The following is a 24,448-nucleotide window of genomic DNA, read 5'->3' as shown; positions in this document are numbered from 1 at the left end:
AATGTTTCATTCTCATAGCTGTAAAATATTATCATGGACATCAGAGTAGTTGTATAAATATGGTTCTGTCTGAGTTTTGTTCTTTAAATATCATTCCACGAGACTGAAAATATTTACGACTCTGTCGTAAGTTCTTTTGTAAAACGCAGCCCTGATTTGATGATGATATTAGGTAACACTTTCACAAGAACCTCATATTCTAGCGATTTCTTCTCCGATTTGCAGTTTCATGTATATGCACATGTGTAATTATAAACTGGGTTTAAGTAATTGCTGTTAACAAGTCTATCACTGGCAAATTGCAAAACAAAGTTGCTAGTAAATGTTGGAATAGAAATTTAACATAATTTTCTACAACTCACCATTCTTATTTTTTCCTAATTAAATGTGAAAAAATATAGACAAAAGAATAAAAGCAAACATTTTATCATACCAGAATTTTTTTTCTATTGACATAAACCTTTAAATGAACTTTATAACAAAATACATTTTTGCTTCGAAAGAAAAAACAAACAAGTTTTGAATCACAATTGATCCAATTTTTAATGTCTTTTTGGTATGACATCACCACATTCTGCTCCAATTCTTTATTCCAGGAATTATACAATGTAATACTGCAGTATATCTGTATATGATCTTCCTTTCATTTTCTATCCCTGCATTGACTGGAAGTCAAGCTCTAGGATTTCTTTAGACTGGACGTGGAGTGTGCGGTTCCAGATGCTGTGGGTGTATACTCTACGACATAGGCTGTCAGGGGTGTATACAAGATGTTGGGAAATTCCAGAGTGTTGCTGCTGTACTCGAAACGCGACGTGGACTTTTCCTGTTCTCTGTAGGTAATGCTGTTTGAAAGATCTGTCACAAGTAAAGAGAAAGGGCATTGCGTATTGTTACAATACAATTATAAACACATCATAATATTATTATTCGATTGCATTTTAGAAATAATTTTTAAAGGGAGATATATAACTACAACCAAACCCCATTTTGAAAACTTTCATTATGCAAATCAATGATAAAGATATCTAAAGATTTCATGTGTTGGTACCTGTAATGGTGGTTTTAATTTCACAGAGAATCGAATTTTCTGTTAAAAAAAATAATGGTATCATACAGAATGTTTCTCACAATTTAATTGTATGATAATTTACATGTTCTTTTTTTCTGTGTGTTTTTTTTTTTTTACTAAAGTCTGAATAGAAAAAGTTTTTTTTTTTAAATAAGAGTATAGTAAAGTATCCTTTAAAAAATTAATTTTATTTACTACAAGAAAAACTATTTTAATAGTCACTATGATGTTTGTGGAAAATTGTCCAACTGGTAACATAGTAAAATTAAAAACACCTTATTGCATGTCTACATCACTTAGGTTTTCATTCTTAAAGAACATACTTTGTATGATGCTGAATATCTCTTCCAATTCGTTCTTTTTAATACATTGTATTTTTTCCAAAATTCAAAATTTATAATATACACCAACTAAATAAGGTTAAATGTGTACATTGATGATACATGTACTTAACGAGAGTTGATGAATGATAAAAGCTGAGAGCTCAGGTTTTGCCACTGTTTTAACCATACCTGGGTTGTTAAATGCATCATTGCTGGGAGGAGACATTTCATTCTGTCTTTTCTTGTGGTTCCGAGGCACAGTTCCTATGGTGATTGGGAACAATAATTTAATGTCTTCATTGTAACAAGGAAGGGGGATCTTGATCTAGGTAAATATCAAAATAAGTATTAATGCGACGTTCGTTACAAAGCAGTACAGGTTGTGTCTTTGGATTTCCCAACCCGCCCTGACCCAAATATGTTTTTTGAGATTATTTTTTTTGTGTTGTCGTTTATTTATATGTTATACTATGGATATTTAATGTGATTTGTAACGAACGCACCAATCCTAAAAATATCTGTTTTGTTTTTCAATGATTTAGTCAAGAAATTATTTATTTTCGGAGGAGTGAAACGAGGGAGAAAATAATAATTATTACCACTTAAAGAAGGGCATGACATTAAATATAAAAACTTGATCACTATTCTTCTAAGAGTAGTGCTTTGAGCCAAGTTCGGTTGAAAAATTGACCCGGTGGTTCTGGAGAAGTCAAAACTGTAAAAGGTTTACAGACGGACGACAAACAGATGAAACGACAAATGGACAGACGGACGGACGCCGGGAAAAATGATCAAAAAGCTGACTTGAACGTTTGGCTCATGAAGCTAAAAAGTTGAGTTTTGTGGGGGGGGGGGGGGGGTCATGGAGTCTATAAATATAAAAATATGAGTATATAATACATTAGGAGAAAATAGGAGAAACGGAATCTGAAAATACACTACTTCATTACAAAATGAGCACTTGATGAAAACTGAGAATATAAGAAGCAAAGAATCAATAAATACATGTTACCTCAATGTAATACAAGCACTTGATACAGTAGGAGGACCTCGGTAGAGACGTTGGAGGTACAGGGTCTATAGTCAACTTCCGGTTGTTCCATTTCAGCTGCTGGCCCTACATCAGATAAAAGACTCAAATATTATAAAAATACCGGTATACTCGGGTACCAATAATAGTAATTTATACATGTATTATAACTAATTCTCATTGCTAGATTCTATCTTATTCTATTCTCCTGGAATACAAAGCATTTGATGAAAGATTTAAATGCATTGATCAATTTAAAAAATACAGTTTTTTATGTGCAGTAGCAGTTTCAGAAAGTTTGCAATTTCTCTATTAGTTAACCTAATCTTATGGTTCTAAAATTTAATAAAGAACGTAAAAAAAAAACTCCCGTTCTTTATTACTTGTCATTTTAAAGTTAACAAATTTGAGCATCGTTTCTACCTTGTTTAATTTTGTGCCCACTAGTTTCCGAATACATTCTTTAGTTATATTCTCCTCCCCATTGCCTTTGAATTCCACCATCTGCATTAATGCTGCCGAGGGTTGGTCCAGATCTTTGGTTGTTCCATTAGTTACGTCCACTTTTTGTTAGCAATAATTAAACAAAATTCACATTATATGGGTATTTCAATACATTAATGTCATACACAACTTGAATTTGGGAAATATATCAAAAGGCTGTATATATACAAGCTGATCGGTAGAGATATTCACCATGGTTTAATTAAGTTGCCTCTTTAATTAATACGTGTAGTTTTAAAAAAATTCGGATTTCCTTCCATTAAAAAGCAGGTAAATTACATATAAAAGAGGTATAGCGCACTTAATATACGATTTGGCCTCAAATATAGCCTTTTGCAAACATCAGCCATTTTCAATATTATACAATATTTAGTTTAAATATATTCAAAGAAACGCAAATTACACAATCACCATGCTCTATATGGCACGCCAAATTCACAAAAATGAGCTAAACATGGTTTCACAGTCGATAAACTAGGTTATCGGCTGTTAACTATAGTTTACGAATCGTAAACTATAGTTAACGCGATAATTTATGTTTCACATCTGTAAACTATAGTTAACACCGAAAACAATCGTTTGTGGTTGTTAAACATAGTTTATCTGATAAGTAAGGTTTTATGATCAGTAAACTACGGTTTACAAATATAAAGCACGCCAAATTCACATAAATTAGCAAAACATAGTTTCACAGTCGATAAACTAGGTTTATCGGCTGTTAACGAATCCTAAACTAATCCTTAAGCTGTTTACGAATCCTAAACTATAGTTACCGACGTTAATCTATATTTCACATCTGTAAACAATAGTTTACGAATGCAAATCTATGTTTTTCTGTCTGGAAATACACGTTAACAATAGATTTTGCTGATAAATATAGATTCACATCTGTAAAATATAGTTTACTTTCGTAAACTATAGTTTAGAGTTGATATATATAATTTCACGATTGTGAAACTATATTTATCTGATAAACTATGTACAATTTGCATTCGTGAACTATAGTTTAGAGTTGTTGATTATAGTTTCACAATGGTGAAACTATATTTATCAGATAAGCTATGTTTAACAATCGCAAATGATTGTTTTCAGTGTTAACTATAGTTAACAGATGCGAAACAAAGATTATCGCGTTAACTATAGTTTACAGTCGTGAAATATAGATTAACGTCGTTAACTATAGTTTTCGATCCGTAAATTATTGTTAACAGTCGATAAACCTAGTTTATCGACTGTGAAACTATGTTTAGCTCATTTTCGTGAATTTGTCTGATAAATGTAGTTTCACGATTTGTGAAACTATAATAAACAACTCTTAACTATAGTTTACGATTGTAAATTATAATTAACAAATGTGAATTTATATTTATCAGCAAAATCTATTGTTAACGTTTTTTTACAGATAGATAAACTATGATTATCATTCGTAAACTATAGTTTACATTCGTGAAACATAGTTTCACAGATGTAAACTATAGTTAACGAATCGTTAACTATAGTTTAGGATCCGTAAACTATAGTTAACAGCTGATAAACCTAGTTTATCGACTGTGAAACTATGTTTAGGTCATTTTTGTGAATTTGGCGTGCCATAGCTCTAAGAGTCTTAATTATCTTACACGGCACCATTAAAATATTCAGGTTTTGTTAGGGATATATAGGAAAGTAGTTAGTATACGATAAAAAATTGGATATTTGACTATTTGAACCACTCTAAACCAAAGACATCCGATTAGAATTATGTACAACAGGTATTGTAGTACACGTTTACATTGAATTAGTTTTGGTTTAACGTGGTCTTCGTACTGAAAATTAGACAAATATTTCAATTAGTGTCTTTTCTAATACAATCATGTTTATAGCCATTATATTGAAAAGTATCTGTATGTGTGGCTTAGTGGTAACGCGGAGGTCTTTTTGATTTTGTGGTCGCTGGATCGAATCCTCTAAGCAGTAATTTTTTTTCACTTAAGGTACCTCACTACACTTACACTTATACCGAGCGCAGCGAGAGGCGGGCGAAGCCCGCCTCGCGAAGCGAGGATTAATGGTAACACGTATATATAAGAAAATCAGTGAAACTAAGTGAAATGAAAGTTGAATCAGGGGTACTAAGGCCAAAAAAAATTTCTTCCAGCCCTGGGCGCCGCCATCTTGGCAGCCATTTTGTTTTTAAAAAGTTAGTTTGATCATTGATTGATCACTACTTATCGATGTGTGTTGCCCCTAAACTCGATTAAATAAGTTCCAGTGTTTCAATAGAAGGTAATTCGAATTAAACGATTTTAAAAAGGAAACCAGATAATTTTCAATAGCGCTTCAATCAAGAAACACGACATGTTCTATGTATGTCTTATCAAATTATCAGATGGAAAATAAAAACATTAAGGTCAAGGAACTGATCTTTTAGATACCGAATAAAGTATTAAATTTTATTACAGCGGCATTCATATAAATTAAATTGATAAACAGTGAAAGAAGAAATAAAAAATAGTTCGGAATAACGTTACTCTCTTCGGCTATTTCCGAAGACAAAACTTGAACGTTTACGTCTGAAATATGACGTCACAATGTAGACTGAGCACGCGACGTTTAGTAAAACTTTAGTAGGCAACCAGGCGGATCTAACTGTGTGCGTTTCAAATAAATTTTGTTCTACAAAAATCAAACTGCACTGTGTTAAATCTGCGCTCGGTCTAACGGTCACACCGTTTACATATTACTTTTTAAGACACTACGTCACAAAATGGCGATTTAAATGTTTTGTTAAACTGTTTATATCGTTCAATTGGGTTGTATATCGTCGTAGCTCAGTGGTTCTTATTGGGCTTCTGAACAGCACATCATGAGTTCGAATCCGACTGAAGCTTTTGTTCATGTAAACTGAATTAAGGTGGCTCGACACACCAATGCATTATTTGATGGATCGATGAAGAATTCTCTTTGAGAAATGATTATTAAAAAATGACACCTATATCGGCCTCTGATTATTTTATATGAATTTTTTTGTATTTTTTTATTGAAACCGGAAACATCGTTTTAGCTGCGAACAAGATATATTAGAGCTTAAAATTTGTTATCAATTAATGCACAATACAATTATCTTTAAATACATATCAAAAACGGCCAGATAAACTTTGAAATATTTTTGTAAAAAAAATATTTATGAAAATGAAAAAAAAGGATTGTAGATATTTTTTAAATCTATGGATAAAAATTGCAGATAAACTGTTACTCGCATTAAACAATTACTGTACAATCATATTTCAACAAGAAATTGAAACCAAATAGTGAAATTAAAGTATAAATGGAAAATTTTAAAATCGAACCGATCCCGATTGTAATTAAACTGATCCCGAACGAAATCACATAAAGTTAGAATGAATCAGAATTTTGCAAAAATTTCAGGTTGTTTAGCTGTAAAATGGTTTCGTCATTTACTAACGTTATAACTTATATCAATTACTTAGAAAAAAACTGCAGTTTATTTGTAAAATTTCAATTTTAAAATAATTCTGATCGGGATCAGTTTTTTTCAATCGGGATCGGTTCAAATTTGATAAATAGCAATTTTTCCAAAATTTTGCTTTTTCATTTCAATTTCCTTGTAAAATATCATTGTTTAGTAAATAGTTTATGTGACTATATGTTATTTCTAAAATTTTATCCATAGATTAAAAAGATATTAAAGAATTACAATTTTGATTTTCAGAAATATTTTTTTAATTAAAAAATTAAACACGTGACCAAACGATCTTTGGCATGAATTTATTTATAATTATATTACACATTAATTGACAACAAGTTTTAAGCTCTAATATATTCTGTTTGTCTGCAAAACAGTTTTTCCTATTTCACTGAAAAAATACAAAAAAAATCGTATAAAATAACTGAAAGCCGATATTGATATCTGTTTTGTGGAATCATGTTTCAAAAAAGATTCTCTATCGATCCATAAAATAAAATTTTGGTGTGTCGAGGAACCTTAAGTTTTTGAAAATGTAATTTTTCATCCAAAATTGCATATTTTTTGGCCGATTAATCTTAAATACTTCTTATCCATTATGATATCTATCATAATCAAAAAAAATTCTGCTGATTTGAGAAAATATTTCACGGTGTGGTGAATAGAGAGATTAAGTTACACGTAATTAATCTTCTGTTTTTTTTTTTAAAAATTATCTTGTTTAATTCAGTCTGAGTATGGGTACACCCAGCATAAACAGTTCTCTTCATTAACACTGTACATGTACTCTATTTACACTTAGATCCATTGCACTTTGCTTGAACTTATCACGGTTCAGAATATCAACTGTTATACACAGAGTTTCCCGGATTTATGACAAATCAGTTGTTACAGACACCATTACAAAATCAGTACAGTGTATGCAGGTTTCGAAAATCATATTGCGACAGCTAGATACCTGAAGCTATTTTTAGTATCAGGTACTTTCCGTCCAAACACAGGTGTAGGCGAAATAATGGGAGAAGGCGCTATACTTCTTTGAAGAGGAAAAACTAATTTTGCATTTAAATCCCCATGTAAATGTATAGATTTCTGACCTAATCTTCGTTATCCTTCTTTTAAAAAACGTGTGTCCTCTTAACATGCATTAAGATTTGTTTCAAGGATTTAAAATAATTAAAATTTGTCAATATAAGAACCAACCGGGTTTTCTTTTGTGAGAACAGTATCCATTATCCATTTGTCAACCCTGAATTGATAAACTCATGGGGTAATTAGTATATGCAATATTTTGCCATAAAATAAATTCAAAAGCTGTTATTTTTTCATAAATTATCAAAAATCAAAATCCAAGTAATATGCACACCTCTGATATATGTACAATTGATCTGCAAAAGAACAACTTCCTATTATGAAAACAGCAGTAGGAGTTATCCGTACTCTAAATATGCAATATCATGCTAAACAATGATTACGTTCATTAGCTGGTCTTTTATTATAAATTACCAAAAATCAAAATCCAAGTATATTATGCACATCTCTAATATATGTACAATAGATCTCCAAAACAACAAATTCCTTTTCTGAAAACTGTAGGAGGAGTTATCCGTACGTATGGGTACTGTCCACCCACCCACATCCCCGCTGGTCCGCCGTGTTCACCATTTCAATAACCAGATTTTTCCTTTGGAAAACCCAGATAAAAAAATGTTTGTTTTTTTTGTTTGCTATATTACCAAGCCCTTGACAATTTCGGTAACAAAGTATATAAGTACACTCTATAGAGAGGGTCCTAAAAGTATACTTATGCAACTTTAAGTATTCCTCGGTTTTCCTACAAACAATTGTTGAAATTGATAATTGCTACATCAGTATTTTGTTTTGTTTCATTCAAACAACTGAATCTTTAAGTGGTCTTACACATAAAATATTTGTTGAGAAAATGGTTTCTTTAGAAGGATTTTTTTTTGCAATATGATTTGATAAATCAAGGCTGAAAATGGCTATATGGTAGTCAGAAATGAATTCCATCTGACTCTTACTACAGTATCTAATCAAAAAAAAATTAAGTATTGCGCTGTACCAATTTTCTTTCGGATTGATTGTTTTAAACCACATACATGTTATCAATGCCCACTCTCCTGGACAGTATCCAGAGCGGTCTATACTGGCAGTCAGTTTTACTGACCCAGCATTCCCGAATCCAAAGGCACGAGAAATCTTCCTCTCTTGACTCGCAGTCATTGGTTTCTTTTAAAATGAAAATAATATGTAATATACATATGTTTCCATGTGAGTAAACCGAAGATCGGGGATGATAATAATGAGTAGCCTATAAAATGTACCGAAAAGATTTGAAACTTGATGTCTTACAGCGTACAAGGGTAGATCAATATCCACCTTGGCCAGATATGTGAAACACTTGTATTTGACAATATTGGAACATGGCTTTGGTCTTCCTATTTCAATTTTGATGAACCATCTTGTGGCCCCATGGTGCCCTTCGAAAGAGGAATGCATGTTGTCTTTTGGAATGTAGTAGTCAAATGGGTACTTGTAATACCCAGGGGCAAGTTGCTTTCCATGTCCTGTAAGGTACTCAGATAATTTATTTAAAGTGATATGTAGGTATAGATAAGTATGCAAAATTATTGAGATATTATCAACATTACCGATGTATCAGTATCTGTGTATTTTGTTGGTACTCATTGGCGAAATATTGCAAATCACAACAAATTATATAGTTTGCTTATTTTTTCAGTATCTGTTATTTCATGAAATAACTCCTTGAAATTATGTGTCTATGAGCCAGTTAAAGATTAACAAATCAGAAATTGGCCTAGCTAAACAAAAATTCAAATACAAGTAATTACACAGCATGTTACTAGTGATATTACATCAATATTACAAAGAGAGAGAGAGAGAGAGAGAGAGAGAGAGAGAGAGAGAGATGCCATTGAATTTCTCCTGTAAGGTTGGTGTTTGTTTTTTTTTTTTACCGTTGACAGGGTGTGACGTAACTTGTCTGGTGTACAGCTCATGGGTCTTGAACTCATCGTCTTCGAAGTCTCTCCTTAAATAATTGGTCTCCCTCCACTCAACATAGGTCGCCCCAATCAGGTATGTAGTAATAAAGTTTACCTTAACCGGTGCTGCAGAATTCACATTAACAAACCAAGTCCCCTGTACACGTTCTCCTGCCAGAAACACATTGTTACCCTTCAATTCTAGTGTCACCGCTATGCCGGACATCCCTTTTTGGAATTTGACTTCGTTGTTTTAACTGCTCACAATGCTTCTTTAATTGATATGCAACTTTATATACATGTAAACTTAGTTATTCCACCGTGAAATAATACATGTAAATAAAATAGGGAAGTTGAATTTTTATACAGAAGTATGATGCACACTTGACTGGACTTTTCAAGTGAGTCTTCATCACTAATGACAAGTACTTATAAAACTAGAATATTTTATAGACTTCCTCGAACATCTGACAATTCTATTATGAAGATTAATTTTAAGACTACCGCTGCAAGTAAGAAGTTTGCATCAGGTATTTTTCATCACTCTTCTAAGAAATAGCATAAAAATCAATGTCAGAGCAGTAATCCACTTTTTAAAATCTTATTTTTTTTTTTTTTTTTTTTTTTTTTTTTTTTTACAGATTTGGGGGTTACAGGTTTAAGACGTATTATTTTAAAAAGAATCACTGATGATCAGAATTATATCTACGAGTAGATTTAATATTCAACATTTAAGATAAAACAATCAACAGTATTTTTTTTTTTTTAATTTCATATTGACAAAACAAATTACAACAATATACAAATGAATTTCATAAAAAAGAGCACTGTTTATTAATTATATAATTATCAACAATGCACATTAATGGCATTTCATTACTTTGACATCATGTTTTTTTTGTGGCAATATGTTTCATAAATTCTTACAAACCAACAAAAAATGCATCAACATTTCAAAAAAATGTCTTTATATTATAACTGTACATACTATTATCAATGATAGAAATGTTGCATTGATCAAAGCCTTATGATAACTAGAGAAGCACTTTGTTAAATGTATAAATGAATAGTAAAGGTGAAAGTGGGTATCCCTGTATCAGCTATGTAAATACAAATTAATACACAAACCATCTTTAGACAACTCAGATCATTTCTCAGTTTTAATCTTGACAATTTCATCTTATTTAAATTCAAAAGGTTTTCCCCACATCCTTTAAACATTAAAATAAACACTGCACATTATAAATTTACTGGTATTTTTTTTTATACTTTTAACATTAATGGACAATTGGAAAGCTAAGAGAAGAATTTTATGTCACACACTCGCACAAACATTCACAAAACAAACAACGAATCTGAACATGGGATCTTCTTTCAAAATAAGTGCATATGTACACACCAAAGCAGCAAAAATAATTTCAATACTGTCTTAGAAGTATGTCACAACCTTGGAATTTGCCCTTCAGAGAATGCACAGAAAATATCGTTATGGGTAAAAACTCACAATAAAATACAAGACGGTCTACAAAGTGCAGACTATCGTGAATTCAATAACGTGATGGATTGATCATTTAAATATGACAATTAATTGAATGCAATATATAATATAAAAATATCAGTTCATAATAACAAAAATGGATATTCATAACTACACGATACCATGCAAAACATTATGCAGCTCAGTGAAAGATTTATATACAGCATTATGCAAACTGAAAGTGGGTGACTGATGATAGAAAAAAAAATCAAAATGAAAACTGCTTGGCAGTCATAATTCATTGTATATACTAAATTTGTTTGATCACTTTCTACATGTTTACCCCTAGCTTCTACTCGATCAAGCTTCAACGGATCTTATATATAATTCTACACCTTACAAAACCATTAAGTTCTACACATGTTACAAAACCACTACAGATCGTGTCAATACCCTTCGGAGCTAGATTCCTAACAGTTTTTCTGTATATTACATACAATGAAATATGCAGAGAAAAAGGTAAGAAAAAAAATGAGAGAAAAAATATAAATAGATGAAATATGTCTTGCTTTGCAAGTAATGAAATCAATAGCAATAATAATCTACATTATACAATTTACCATGCATGATTTATGAAGATTTGAACACTATCATAGGGTAAATACATGTATATTTTCATGGAGGATGATACCACATAGTCTATCAAAGTTAATACCTAAATCAGTTCCGAGTTTTTAAAATTTCATTTTTAATGCAATCTTCATCCACAAAAAATAAAAAGCCTAGCCTAATAGATATTGAATCTTTTTGTTAACATTAGTTTAATCAAGGATAAGAAAAAACCCTTTCTGCCTATGAAAGCACTGCCCCTATTCCCAAATGTGAAAAACAAAAATTCTCAAAATTAATGGATAAATAGAGACATATAAAATGAACCTGTATGAATGACGCCTGTTCTTGATAAAACGGATATGTACGTGTCATGATGCTTATCTACCTCCTTCCTCTTCGCAACCTCCTGCATTTGATTTCGTCCATGTTATCAGTAAATACCATCATCAAACTTAACACAGTTTGTCTTATCAAACTCTTTGCTTAGTAAATTGACATGTTTTTCCTCATCACTTAGCCTGGAGACAGCCAATAAATCGGCATTCCATGATTGCTGGGGGTTAGCGGGTTTCTCGGCGGTCTCGTAGCCCAGCAGTTTGACCTGCACGGGTTGTATGTTTTCCAGGTCTGCACCTTTCGGCGAATACTTCTTGCTTCCAGATCTCTTTCTCCCGAATTTGAAGACAAAGTAAAACACAAACAGGAGAAGGAGGATAATCACCATGACAGCCAGGACACAGATAATGGTGGTGGTGGCCTCATCATTGCTCCCCACAGGATCTGAATCAAACCATGGACACTTTGAATCATTCTAGCGACAAATTTTGTCTACACATTTCAACCTTCTAGATTCATAAAGTCTGCTAAATTCTTGTACCTTTGATTTGAGTTTCCTTTTTTTTTTTTTTAATTTACAGCTGATTTGAAAATTACTTAAGTCTCATCAATTCAATCTACAGTACTTAGATTTAATTTTAATAAAATTTGTAAATTTGGTTTTATAACTTTAAATTTTATTGCCTTTGACAAAACTTATTTTACCTCTTTTTGCCTCCACTTGGACAATTACAGAAGGATCAGGTTTTGGCAAAGTTCTGACTTCGACTGTTGTTTCTTCATCTGCAAAATGTATCATATCTTTAATATTTTTTTTCCAAACTGGTAAAAAGTTCTATTACTTTTTTTTATATAATTGATTTTTCAGAGGAAAAAAAAAGTTATAAAACTGCAAGTCATAGCTAGCAGAACTTCCGATCTCTTTTATCATTAGTACATGTAGAAATGTACAGTACTCAAAAACTGATGCAAAAGTATATACGGTATATATTTTTGTAAATCTTCTCTTACCCACACACACTGGACAGCACTTCCCAGGAACCTTGGACATAAATTTACAGTTGATGGGGGGACATGGGAGATCAGCACACATGGTTTTACCATCAACACAGTAACACTTTGTACAGTTGTTCTGCAGCCATTGCTCCCCCAAAGCATAGGTCACACCTCTGTCCATACAAACCTTCTGATGGCTGAAGTCTGAAATAAAGGAGTTGTCTCTCTTATATTATTGCTCTCTTTCCTTGTACATTGTACAATATTAATAGAATGAAACTATTTTAACTTATTATATTTGACAACAAATAAGCAGCAATAAAGCTTGCATTACCATGTGATTTGGTTTCAAGATACATCTGGATTATACAAGAAAGCATTGATTACCGAGACAAGTGGGACAGCAGCTTCCCTTGCGTAGGACTGACTTGGAGCAGGTGACTGTGGGGCACACCTGGGAAAAGCAGTGGACCTGACCATTGCGACAGGTACAGCTCTGACAGGGGTTGGTCTTCCACATATCCCCATCATTGTACAGGTACCCCCCAGTCTCCGACCGACAGGTACGCTTTTGAGGCAGGTGAATAGGTGTCAGGTCCAAAGATTTGTCCTCTTCTGAAATAAAGTTTGAATTTTTCTTACTAGAATTCTCTCTCTCCCTCTCTCTCTCTCCACATTAATGTATAATTAAGTTGGAGGTTTCCATCTCACATGTCATGTGAATGTGACTGATAATAGGCTGCAAATACCGGTAGTAATTCTTTAATACATGTACCTAAAGAAGTCTTAAAATTCTACAATTAAAATTGTGTGCAGTTGGAACCATATCTTAAAGCTTTAGTGTCAACAGTCAATGCCCTGAGAAAAAGCAGGGAAAAGACTGTCGTCTCCTCACTGTTTGTTTGTCTGGTATTAAGAGTAAAAGAATTGCAAGTTTCATTCACAGACTCCGCACAAGTTGCTGTGATTTATGGGATTCAAATAAAGGGAATTTTCTACACTAAATTTATAAAATCAATATCAAGTGTTGTCATAAATCTGACTGAGAAAAGAGAACCATTATATCATAACACCTGTTGGAGTTTACAGGCTTTATATTGGTCAATCTTACCATTGTACAGTAGTCAAATTAAGTTTAAAAAGATTTTATTAGAGAAACCCTGTGAAGCAGTTGGAAAGGCACTTTCTTTCCTAACCAAGCAAACAGTACAATATCTGTAGACATAAACAATTTAATAAGTATTGTGGATACCAAAATGTCCCCAACAACTCTAGCAACATGACAAAAGATGTTAGAATGATTTTATAAAGCCTGACCTTTGCAGACTGGACAGCACGAGTTTGGAAGGATTGTGGGATAGCTACAGAGCACCGGGGGACAGGCATGGGTCTCACAGAGAATGCTGCCATTGTGACAGATACACTGGGTACAGTTGTCTAGGTGCCAAGTCTCCCCCTCCACAAAGTAACGCCCATCCAACGACTTGCACATCTCATGGGTCCCTTTAGACTGCGGCAGTATTACGTTTCCTGCAAAAGAGAAAAGTGAAGTTTAATGCAAAACTCATAGAAGAAGAAATGCAGCTGTGGGATCCTCAATGATTTCTATACTGTGGTCATAGAGATCTGGCATGATAAGAGAATCACAAAATATATATATTTGACCAAAATCGGACATAATTTTCATTCATTCATAATTATTCGTGAATCAAAGAAATTTTACTACTTGGTCGCATTCAGAATATGATCCTAAAATGACTATAAATGAGAATTGTATAAAGAAGTACTGTACAGGTCTTGATTGACTTTTAAAAACAAGCAGTACTGCTCACCAGGACAGGAGGGGCAGCAATCGCCCAGTCTGAACACGGGGATGCTACAATAGGGTCTGGGGCACGAGATGAGGGCACACATCTCCTGACCCCCATAACAGTAACAAAGGCGACATCCGTCATGCCAGGAGTCCCCGTCCTCATGTAGCTGACCATCCACAGACAAACAGGTGTTCCTGGATTCTGTTGTAGGGGGTGTGATATCATATCTACTGCTATCTGTAATATACATGCACATATGCATACAGAAATAATTCAAACAACATCAAAAATGACTCCTCACAAAATAAAATTTTGGTAGAGTCTGACTGCAAAGGTGCACTTTGTACCAATATCAAAGACCTAGAAAACTTGCTTATCTTATAGCACTTTGTTGCAGAAACTCATCAAATCCAACATCAAGCTAAGATACAATAACAACTTTTTTACAACTTAGTAAATGTAATTGAACCTTATAAGGTCTGTTCATTAACGCCATATATGCTACTCCAGTTGCCCTATTCAATTAACTTTTCCTCAAACCTCTGCCAAAAAAGTGGGCAACTTCAAGGTCTTTCATTCATCCCCAATCCAACTCCAAATAAATCACAGCAAAGAACCAATTATCATATTAGTAGCACAGAAGTGCCATGAATAGACAGATTAATTGTGGGGATATTTAATGATGTGTTTACATGTTCCTTGTTAATGCTGTGTAAATAAACATCATGCCAACTTTTGGCCAAGTTAAATGTTTATTAACTTCACTGTTCTGGCACCTGAATGCTTTCCATGTATAGCCTTTTAGGTCAGGCAGTCAGAGCTGGAGAAAATTAATCCCTTCTCACGAAAGTGCTAATTTTCTAGCCTTCCATCATTAACTAAAGTAAAATGATCAAATCAAAGGGTGGGGTTAATCTCCTGTTGCCAAATGTCACTTGCTGAGAGCATGTACAGGGGAAATAAATGATCATCACCAGCAAAGCACTGAAAAAATGTGTCAGGATTTTTATCAAATTCAATCCTTGAGAATTGTTAATTAGTTCAATTACTAGGTTTCTTGGTAAGACACGTGTAGTAAATAGGAACGTAAGAGTTTGGGGTCTCTTGCAATTGCTCCATTCATGATTCACTTGGCCGATATCAAAGGCCACGTGCACTTCGTAAATGTTTTGATCGAACCCTTGTTGCCCCGATACAGAAATGTTTAACCTTGCAATGATAATTTCCTAAGCTTACCTCATGCTCGTTTTTCTATGTAAAGGTCCCCAAAATGAAATTCCATATTCGATTTTTAGTTGTTTATATGACACAACAGAAGATAATTGAGAGGACCTAGTTCTCTTTTTTCTTTTTTAGATCAAAAATTTTAATAAATCTCTTTTGAAAAAACATGGAGGTTATACACCAAGGAATCTTGTCCTGAGAGGACCTATTAAAACAGTATGTCATCCCATTTTGCCCGTAACCTCTCATAAGAAGGTTAAATAACTACACATTAGGATGTTGCATAGGAACAAACATTTCCATTCAGTGTATTATATTTTTAAAACTTTAAATATTCTCCTTTTATGTAGAGCAGGGCGGTGAATAGGTACATTTTACCAAACATGTACCCAAGTCCAAGGGTATTTCATCAAATCTTATGAAAAGAAAAATTCCATAACTGTCAATATTTCCCATTTGACAGACAAAGAGGCCCAAGAGGAACCAAAAATGTATTTTGATAATTATTCATTTTTTGACATGATCTTTTTCCTCCTTGCATCCTTGCCTTGTGCAACGCCCATAGCACCAAGGACATTCATATTATCCAAACATTAATATCAAACTAGCAGATGCCTGCTTTTACCTATCAGAGAGGGGTCAAGTGTCAGAGGAGAGAGCGTAAATAGCACCTGTCTGTCGCACCAATTTTGCTTACGTCTCTAACAAACACTTACATAAAAATCAACAGCCATGGCGGGGACACTGCACATGCCTTGTGCGTTTTCACATTTGTCACACATCTCTTCTAGAGTTTTTTCACCCCTCCTAATAGTACAGGCCATTTATTGTTCTATCCTAATGTTGGTTTTACAAGTATTTCAACAAATACTTTACATGTGTTTTATGGGGCTCTAATCTCATTTGGAAACATTTTTTTTTCTCTGTGCCAAAAGTTTTCTTTTATGTTTGATGACCCTCAAATAGATTTAAGAAAGCATGAATCCCAGAACTTTGACCCTGCTTGACAGAATTTTTTGCATATGTGTTGAATGTATCTTATGTAAAGATAAATGCTGATGACTTATGTCCCTTTCTTGGACAAACACCTGAGCAGAACCATTCATTACACTGGGCAACTGCACCCATAACTTTTTTATGAGAATGCATTTATTATAAAATTCTTGATTAATGAGGATTTCCTCTACTTTGTCCTCAACAATCTTTTAAACATTACATTTTTGCGTCAGAAAAAATTAATTGCAGTAACAACTGTCGGCAATATATCAAAATTAGTAGTGTAATTCTTACACTCAATAAAATTCAAACAGCACTTTATTTTGTAACCACATCATATCAGTTAAAGCATTCATTCAACCACAAGTTTCAATACTAAGTTCATGAAATTTTATACTATTTCAAAAACATTGCAAGATACAGCACATTCAACTTCTCTTCATCATTTCAGTTTACAGTACATACCTTTACATTTACAGAGTTTACAGCCCTGTCGGTTTACGCTGTAACCATGGACACACTTCTTGCTGCAGGAGAATGTTGGACACTTGATACAGCTACACTTGTGGCAGCCATTGCGAGACACTTTAAGACCGTATGTGCACTGTTTTTTACAGTCCTCCATTGACGGACAGACGGGGTGGGGATTGGCACACTCACAGATTTCTACTCCTTCTTCGTTCATCTTATACCCTTCCTTACAGTCCAAGTAACAGTTGGCTGAAATACACGAAGGGGTTCAAATATCAATCCTCAGAGACATCACCACTTGGAAAATCTACCTCTGCATGTATATCTACTACATATACATCTCATTTCCTTATTTTTTAAAATTCAAGTACATCAATCAAATGAGTTTAAATACATGTTGATACCCTATATTTTATTTTTTGGTCAGTCGTGTCAGTTTTATTAATTCAAATTTGTTGCACTCTTTTAGGCAAAGAGAACACTATTAAGGTACAAGACAAAGACACACAGTACATGTAACATCAAAATCATCTATAATAGTAATCACCAGGTTTGCATTTGCACATGTAGCATCCATCCTTGGTGAACTGGAGGCCATTAGGACATAACAGGGAGCACTTGTGTAGGTCTGGACACTGTTCTGGCTGTCGGAAAGACTCATCTTCTGGGGAAAAAAAAGGAAAGCTGATCATCCCTTGTAGATTTCCCAAATGCTGATGTTATGCAATAAATACAGATCAAGATTGATCACAACAACTGTGTAAAAGCCATCTCTCTTACAAAAATCTATTATAATTTCATTATAAAAATGGACTTCATTTTCACAGCAAGTTTCCTCTCTGTGTAGGTAACATATGAATACATGTGTACTTATAGTAATTAACAAACAAGTGAATTTTTATGCATTTTTAAAAAGGCTTTTCTCAACCCCAGTAAAAGTGGTGTGGGGTGGGGGTACATTCTCATCTTTGTGTGGGTGATAATGAAGGTCTGCCTCTGCATTAATTCTGCAAAAATTAATAAAACCTATATATCTATAATGTGCTTATTCTCTCTGGAAAGAAAATGGTCTCCATTTAATTGGACAACAAATCCATTGCACAAACATTTGCAAATAACAATTTGTTCAAATGAAATAAAACTGAAACCATTTATCGAATTAAGCAAACCATTCATCCATTGTGGACGTTATATACACACATTTTAATAGTGCACAAGCAAATTACTGGATTATCAACTCATTCAGATGAAAGGTAGCCAAAATACACATTCAAAGTGGAACCTTTTTTCTTTTACATCATGAAAATTCACTGTTGACTTATCATTAATAATACTGATTTAAAGAAGCACAAGGGAAGTAACTGCATGAAAAGACACATACATCATATAAAAACAGACACCTTTTTCTTCCATTTCATTATTTTTCTGTAAAAGTTTTTATGCCCCAACAGTCAACAGATTTTCCATAATTATTACCCTTCTTAACATGGTTTGACCAGAAACACCCATTTATTAATGGTATAACTCTTGCATGAAATGGAAATATAGGTCTATATAAGCAAACTTGAAAGCAGATAGCCATTTAAAAAGAGGTCTTCTAGACAAATGACATAATGAAAACACCCACATGTAATGAAAACTCCCACATATTTTCTGTATAGCCGTTATTTTATGACCGATGGGCAGCTCATTTCCACCTTTTCAGGTAAAAACCAAACCTCATAAATGTCAGGTGCAGAACTGCTTAACTTTGCACACACCTATGCAAACATATTCCAATTTACGGAATAAATTTTAAATACAATTAAAAATGAAATGGCATTATGACTTTAAATATAGTGACTGATGAAATACAGCACCGCATTAATTGTTCCCATAATACATGTACTTACACTGAGATATATTGACAAATGATGATAAATGATTCAAATATGCAGATGAAAATCAACAAAATCTACATGCGTCATTTAAAAAATCCAAGATTTAATTTTTGAATACTGCTGTGCATTGAGAAAGGTCTTGATCATGAAGGAAGAGAATATTCACATGACAGCTACCAATACAAACACTGCCCTGTGAAATGAATTGTTCTTTTTTTTTCTTTATGCTGTGCATCAAGTAGATCAGATTGCCTAGATTCCAAACATTTCAACTCCTCTCATTGTGTCATGTAAAGGAGGGTCTGAACTGGGCAGATATTGGCTCATATGTCTGTGTACCGATACAAAGCTAAATACATCCACCCAACACTCCATAACCTTGCACAATCAAATAGCTAGGCGTGGTTGGCAATTGGAATTATTTAGCTTGTTGTTGAGGACTCTATTCCAGGAGGAGATTAAGAATCAATTCAGTTTTTTATTGTTTTGCCTTCTACAGCTGGGATCAACACTCAAGAATGCACAATCAATTACATTTTCTTTCGATCTACAAATGTAACCAATGCATGTCAACTATGTCTTCAATCTGGGAGAATATTTAAATAACTGTGTGCGTGTGCACAATAATGATTTAGTACCAAATAAGAACATATGGTATGTTAAAAATTCATTGTACTTTTATGGCTAAAGAATGCTCGATCATCAGAATTAATTTTGATAGGTCAAAATGTAAATGTGGATATTTTCATGGTATCAATTTAAATTACTCTTATTTTTTCAATTGGTTTTTTAAGTGGTAATTGATATTCCACAAACTACAGTATGCACTTCTTTCAAAACTATATCCCAAGAATAAAAGTTATATGACAAACCCCCATACACTTTTTCAAGTTTACACTAAATTTTCATAAGGAGAACCATCTTGAAGACCTGAGGCTCTTGATGTAGATAACTACAAAAACTGGGTCTGATATTTTTTTTCCTCAGATCAGACCAAAACAAAGAACAACCATTCTGACCATCTAAAGGGTTTGGGTGGGTTTTTCCTTCAATAGATGGTCAGAGACTGTCAGACTGATGATAGCTAGGGGTTCTATGAAAGATGGAGGTCAAACACTGACCACAAAATACCCACCATCACAGACTGGACAGCACTGTCCTGGGACTTTCCTGGGATTGGAACACCTGGTTTCACACAGCATGGACTTGCATTCTGCCTTCCCATCGATACACGTGCAGATTGTGCAGTCATTCTCTGGCCAAGTGACGTTGTTGTGTACAATATCTCCAGACCTAGTCATACAACCTGAAACAAAGTCAAAATGAACATATTGGTATGGGAAACATGTGATTATACTAAAATGATTAAATCAAACCTTAAAGTATCACTTTGTTATTAGGATTTATCACTTCTTATTCTGTGGAATGTGGGTCAATGTTCGTGGGTAGCCAACATTTTCCTGGTTTGTGGGGAAGTTGTTATCGGGATAAATTTAGTAAATATTAAACAAATAATTGTTTGTGCATGGGGATGTAAATGTAGGCAAGTGTTACCCACAAGCCATGAACATTGGTGATGGTCCCCCATGAACAATGTATACACTGCATGTCCAGAGAGCAAAAACTTGCCAATGAAGAGCAAAAACTTACTATTTATATATGCTACAATACTTTTTATTACTTGCAGTCTAAAGAGGGTTATAGTACATGATACCATAAATTATGGAGGAAATTTAAAACAAAAGGTTTTTCAACAATTCCATTTAATAGCATTAAGCCCAAACATATCATCTTGCAGAATCAGTATCATATCCCTTTATCTATCCTTTCTGCCTACAAACAGAATCAGTGAGTTCTAAAGTGCTTTGTTGTGGAACTCTGAGACGATTGAAGTATCACTGATCATCCATTCTAACAGCATACCTACGCCACTTGGATGTTGTCCATTAACAGTGTGGCTGACCAGTGATTATATATCAACACCTAAGGTCATGCACTTACTCCTCAAAACTTATTTAGAATAATTCACAGTATCTGCTCCTAAAAATACTTTTCCTCTGGGAAACTCTCAAACCACCACCAAGCCTTTTTCTACAGAAACATTAAGTGTCAGGGCTTGTCATGCCAGTGGCACCCTTGAAATGTTGATAGATTGGAATTGACAGGGACACTGCCATTACAGTCCATGGGGTCAATATAACAGTTACCCTGACCTGTTCAGAGACACCCTTTTTATTTGATGTCCATCCAGTGTTCTGAAATGTCTATAATCCCTGTATTATCTACCCCCTTAATCCAGCTCCATCCTCTTGTTTCTGTAAATAGTTTATAGAGACATTTATTCCAGACCCCACTGGGTTGACATTTCTGCCACTTGGTAAAATATTTGTTGAAAATTAACATTTGAGACTATGCTCCTGAATGGAATTAAATGAAAACAAGTTCATCATACTCTCAAATCTTGGTTTTCGCCCCTTTAAGTTTTGACATTATTTTCTGACACTGAGAAGCAACAAGCTTTCTTGCTTTTGTAAACAAACAGCTTTGTGCCCACTCATATGATTTTATTTTACCTAGAACAGCCTTTGAGGACTGTGTTCATGGTAGATGTTGGATAAGGCTAATGCTGCTCTAAACAGTCAATGCATTTAATCTTTCTTGTCAACCCAACAGAATAAATAATAATGAAGAAAACAAGTAGAAAATTATACATGCAGGAGAGCATTATTGGTTTAAGGAAGGAGAGCGTGCCAACCCCTTGATAAAAACAAATGAGAGGTTTTTTTTCAGATGCTGACTGTCATCCAATATATAGTTGAGATTGCTCGGCCAAGGAGCTATCAAACTGCCTGGCCGTTCTGCACTTGGTTTCATTAATGCTACACCAAGGCCAAGAATGAGCCAAGCTAATAGGCAGGAAGATTATTTGGCAACACCTTTCCATTGTTTTGTTCATTCTAAAGTAGCCACAACTCATTAAAACCAGCAGTTGAGAGGAAGATCAAGCTACCTTATCAATGTTGTGGGAAATACCCATCTAAACAAGAAGCCAAAACTGTCTGTATGTTTACTAGGAGTGGGACATGTTTGGGAGTCTAAGAGTACGCATGTACCTAAACACTTTTCAGTGTGCTTCCCGGATCTAAATCAAGGTTCTCCTTTTTTAGCTGCTCAAATTTGAAGCATGAAATATGCTCAGGATTCCAGAGAAAAACAAAGTCCAAATATATTTGTGTAACCTCGTATAATCAACTTTATTAGTAAAGATCTCAGGTCATTCATTGACTAAAAACTTGAAAGGAAAGCTAAAATAGACTGTCATAGAGAGTAATTAAATAGAAACCTGTGTGATAATTGAAAAATCTTGCCTCGTCATTGCTCGGGACAGAGGAAAAGGGCTGTGTCATACATAAACATTTTTTCCAGTGATTTGTGAAGGAAATGGACCAAAGTAAGGCGGTTGTCAACCTTCATCAATGTACAAGGCCTGTGGCTGCTTTTAATCATTCAATATCTGATTCAAAATTCCAAATACCCAACATTGAAACGGATCCATCCTCTTGTCACTTATTGCCAAGAATAAAAATGCATTCAATCAACTTCAATTCTTACCATCATAAAATTCTTTATCAAGTATTTTAAATTTTTTTTCATTTTTGGAAAAAAGTAAATTAAAATGGGTCTCTTCAAACAAGTCTTAAAAAACCCTGTAAAAACCCTGTGTCATCTGTCAGGGAGTAATGTCCATTATTTCCCATTGATTTTACTGATAATTTTTTCTGTAACATTTTAAAGGGGATAAAAGATCTACCTTTTTCGTCAAAGCCATAAAAGTGTCAGACGATATTACCCAGGCAAATATATCAAAATAAATTAAGACTTAAATATCTATGATCATTGTAGAAACGTTAATGCCACTGGAATTTCATTAAGAAATGTTCAGCCTCCAAGCTACCCTGAGTGATTGGGCATCTTACTTTATTGTACCTTGAAGGGTCTCTTATATTCCCACAATACACTTAATCTACTAAGTGGATTAACTCACTCAATAGTCATTATTACACCTATAAATTACGTACAGCCTTTAAACTTGATGGATAGCATTTCATCATCAGAAGAGCTTATTCAAATACTTGGTAAACATCAGCAGATTTTCTAGACTGATATCTAATGAATAGGAGGGAATATTTGCATGATTCCAGTTAAAAGTTTTGACATAAAACAGAAAATTCCCCTGGAACCATATTGCAGTGATGATGGGCTTTCCCACCTTGACCTAGTCCCTGTGAAAGGGGATCAACCTTAACCTGCAGGCACGAAATCTTGACGCTACTTTATTACTGAAGATCGGGAGCAGACAGTGTATCTGTTTAAATCTTGCCCAAATGCCACCAGTTGTAATAACTATCATTAGCAGTCTCAGAAAACAACAACAATGCAATGCATAAATCAAACCACTGAAATATTTCTATTTTCAACAATAAAAAATTCTGTTCAGTGGCATTTAGTTTTTTTTCTAATTATGGTAATGAATAAATTGTAAAAATTTAATTTGTATGTGAAAGAAATCATTTATTTCAGGATCTAAATATAGCTTGGTAACAAATCATATGGGATATAATATATAATTCTATGATTATTAACCTAGAATCTCTCCAAGGAGCATCAATAATGGCAACTGTGACAGATTTTCATGTTTTGCCTAAACATTAAATAAATTAGTTTGTGGCACACTTCAAAAATACCTGTCCCCCTTCACATTCAGGCGCACATAAATTCTTCGGGAAGTAACTTGCCAACGTAACATCACGTCCATAATCTCTGTACAGAAATCAATTAGGAATGACAAAAATCTTGTTTATGTCATACCATCCTTTATAAACAAATTAGGAAGCTCTCAAACTCCCCGGAACATCACAGTGGATAATGGGATTTATGAGCTTGATAACATCGAGGGTAAAGTCGCTTCATTCACCCCACTAGACAGGTGTGTTTTCTTTGATACCTTTCATGATGTGCTTCCCTAGCCAATATTACTTCAGGGATTTTTAATTTGTCATAGCTCTTGAAATGGAGGCAGTGCTAGACGCTGAACTGCTTTGTCATTGTATCTTTTATACATGTTTCCATACCTATTATACATATCCTTCTTTTTCAAAGATTGACGAGCTAAATGGACTTTTATTTTTAAAATGGCAAATAATGCTTCTTTGTTGTTTTT

The 24,448-nt window shown here is 33.8% G+C and overlaps 2 protein-coding genes across 4 annotated transcripts in view; both read right to left on the bottom strand.

The window, feature by feature from the left end:
* Positions 1-409: 409 nt before the first annotated feature.
* Positions 410-10,054, bottom strand: LOC128175187 (arrestin domain-containing protein 2-like). Of its 2 annotated transcripts, none has more exons than XM_052840629.1 (7): positions 9,395-10,054; positions 8,769-8,983; positions 8,516-8,645; positions 2,849-2,988; positions 2,408-2,512; positions 1,585-1,720; positions 410-858 (listed from the first exon to the last, which is right to left on the bottom strand). In XM_052840629.1, exons 1-7 carry the CDS (start codon positions 9,645-9,647, stop codon positions 680-682), a joined length of 1,158 nt encoding a protein of 385 aa, XP_052696589.1. In that variant the 5' UTR covers positions 9,648-10,054; the 3' UTR covers positions 410-679. The 2 variants fall into 2 exon arrangements, with proteins under 2 accessions (XP_052696589.1, XP_052696590.1); XM_052840630.1 differs by having other exon boundaries at positions 1,585-1,659.
* Positions 10,055-10,172: 118 nt separating this feature from the next.
* Positions 10,173-24,448, bottom strand: part of LOC128175185 (cysteine-rich motor neuron 1 protein-like) — a 39,994-nt gene continuing 25,718 nt past the window's right edge. Inside the window, exons 6-14 of one of the 2 annotated variants that reach the window (XM_052840626.1) lie at positions 20,363-20,533; positions 17,895-18,011; positions 17,342-17,596; positions 14,675-14,893; positions 14,160-14,372; positions 13,230-13,457; positions 12,858-13,046; positions 12,552-12,629; positions 10,173-12,290 (exon numbers count right to left, since the gene is read on the bottom strand). In XM_052840626.1, coding sequence (XP_052696586.1) covers positions 11,941-12,290; positions 12,552-12,629; positions 12,858-13,046; positions 13,230-13,457; positions 14,160-14,372; positions 14,675-14,893; positions 17,342-17,596; positions 17,895-18,011; positions 20,363-20,533 — 1,820 coding nt within the window. In that variant the 3' untranslated portion in view covers positions 10,173-11,940. The remainder of the gene's footprint in view (positions 12,291-12,551; positions 12,630-12,857; positions 13,047-13,229; positions 13,458-14,159; positions 14,373-14,674; positions 14,894-17,341; positions 17,597-17,894; positions 18,012-20,362; positions 20,534-24,448) is intronic. The other variant, XM_052840627.1, reaches the window with a different exon arrangement.

The sequence above is a fragment of the Crassostrea angulata genome, chromosome 3, assembly GCF_025612915.1.
Source record: "Crassostrea angulata isolate pt1a10 chromosome 3, ASM2561291v2, whole genome shotgun sequence".
Taxonomy (NCBI): Eukaryota; Metazoa; Mollusca; class Bivalvia; order Ostreida; family Ostreidae; genus Magallana; species Magallana angulata.
Note: the sequence above shows the minus strand (reverse complement) of the source record. Positions and strands in the feature narration are given on the sequence as shown.

Excerpts from the sequence above, each read along its gene's own strand:
- LOC128175187 (XM_052840629.1), bottom strand. The coding sequence starts at position 9,647 with ATGTCCGGCATAGCGGTGACACTAGAATTGAAGGGTAACAATGTGTTT. Across the intron at positions 8,646-8,768 it reads TTGATCTACCCTTGTACGCT|AAACCAATGACTGCGAGTCA; the intron begins GTAAGACATCAA and ends TCATTTTAAAAG. Across the intron at positions 859-1,584 it reads TGATGCATTTAACAACCCAG|ATCTTTCAAACAGCATTACC; the intron begins GTATGGTTAAAA and ends TACTTGTGACAG.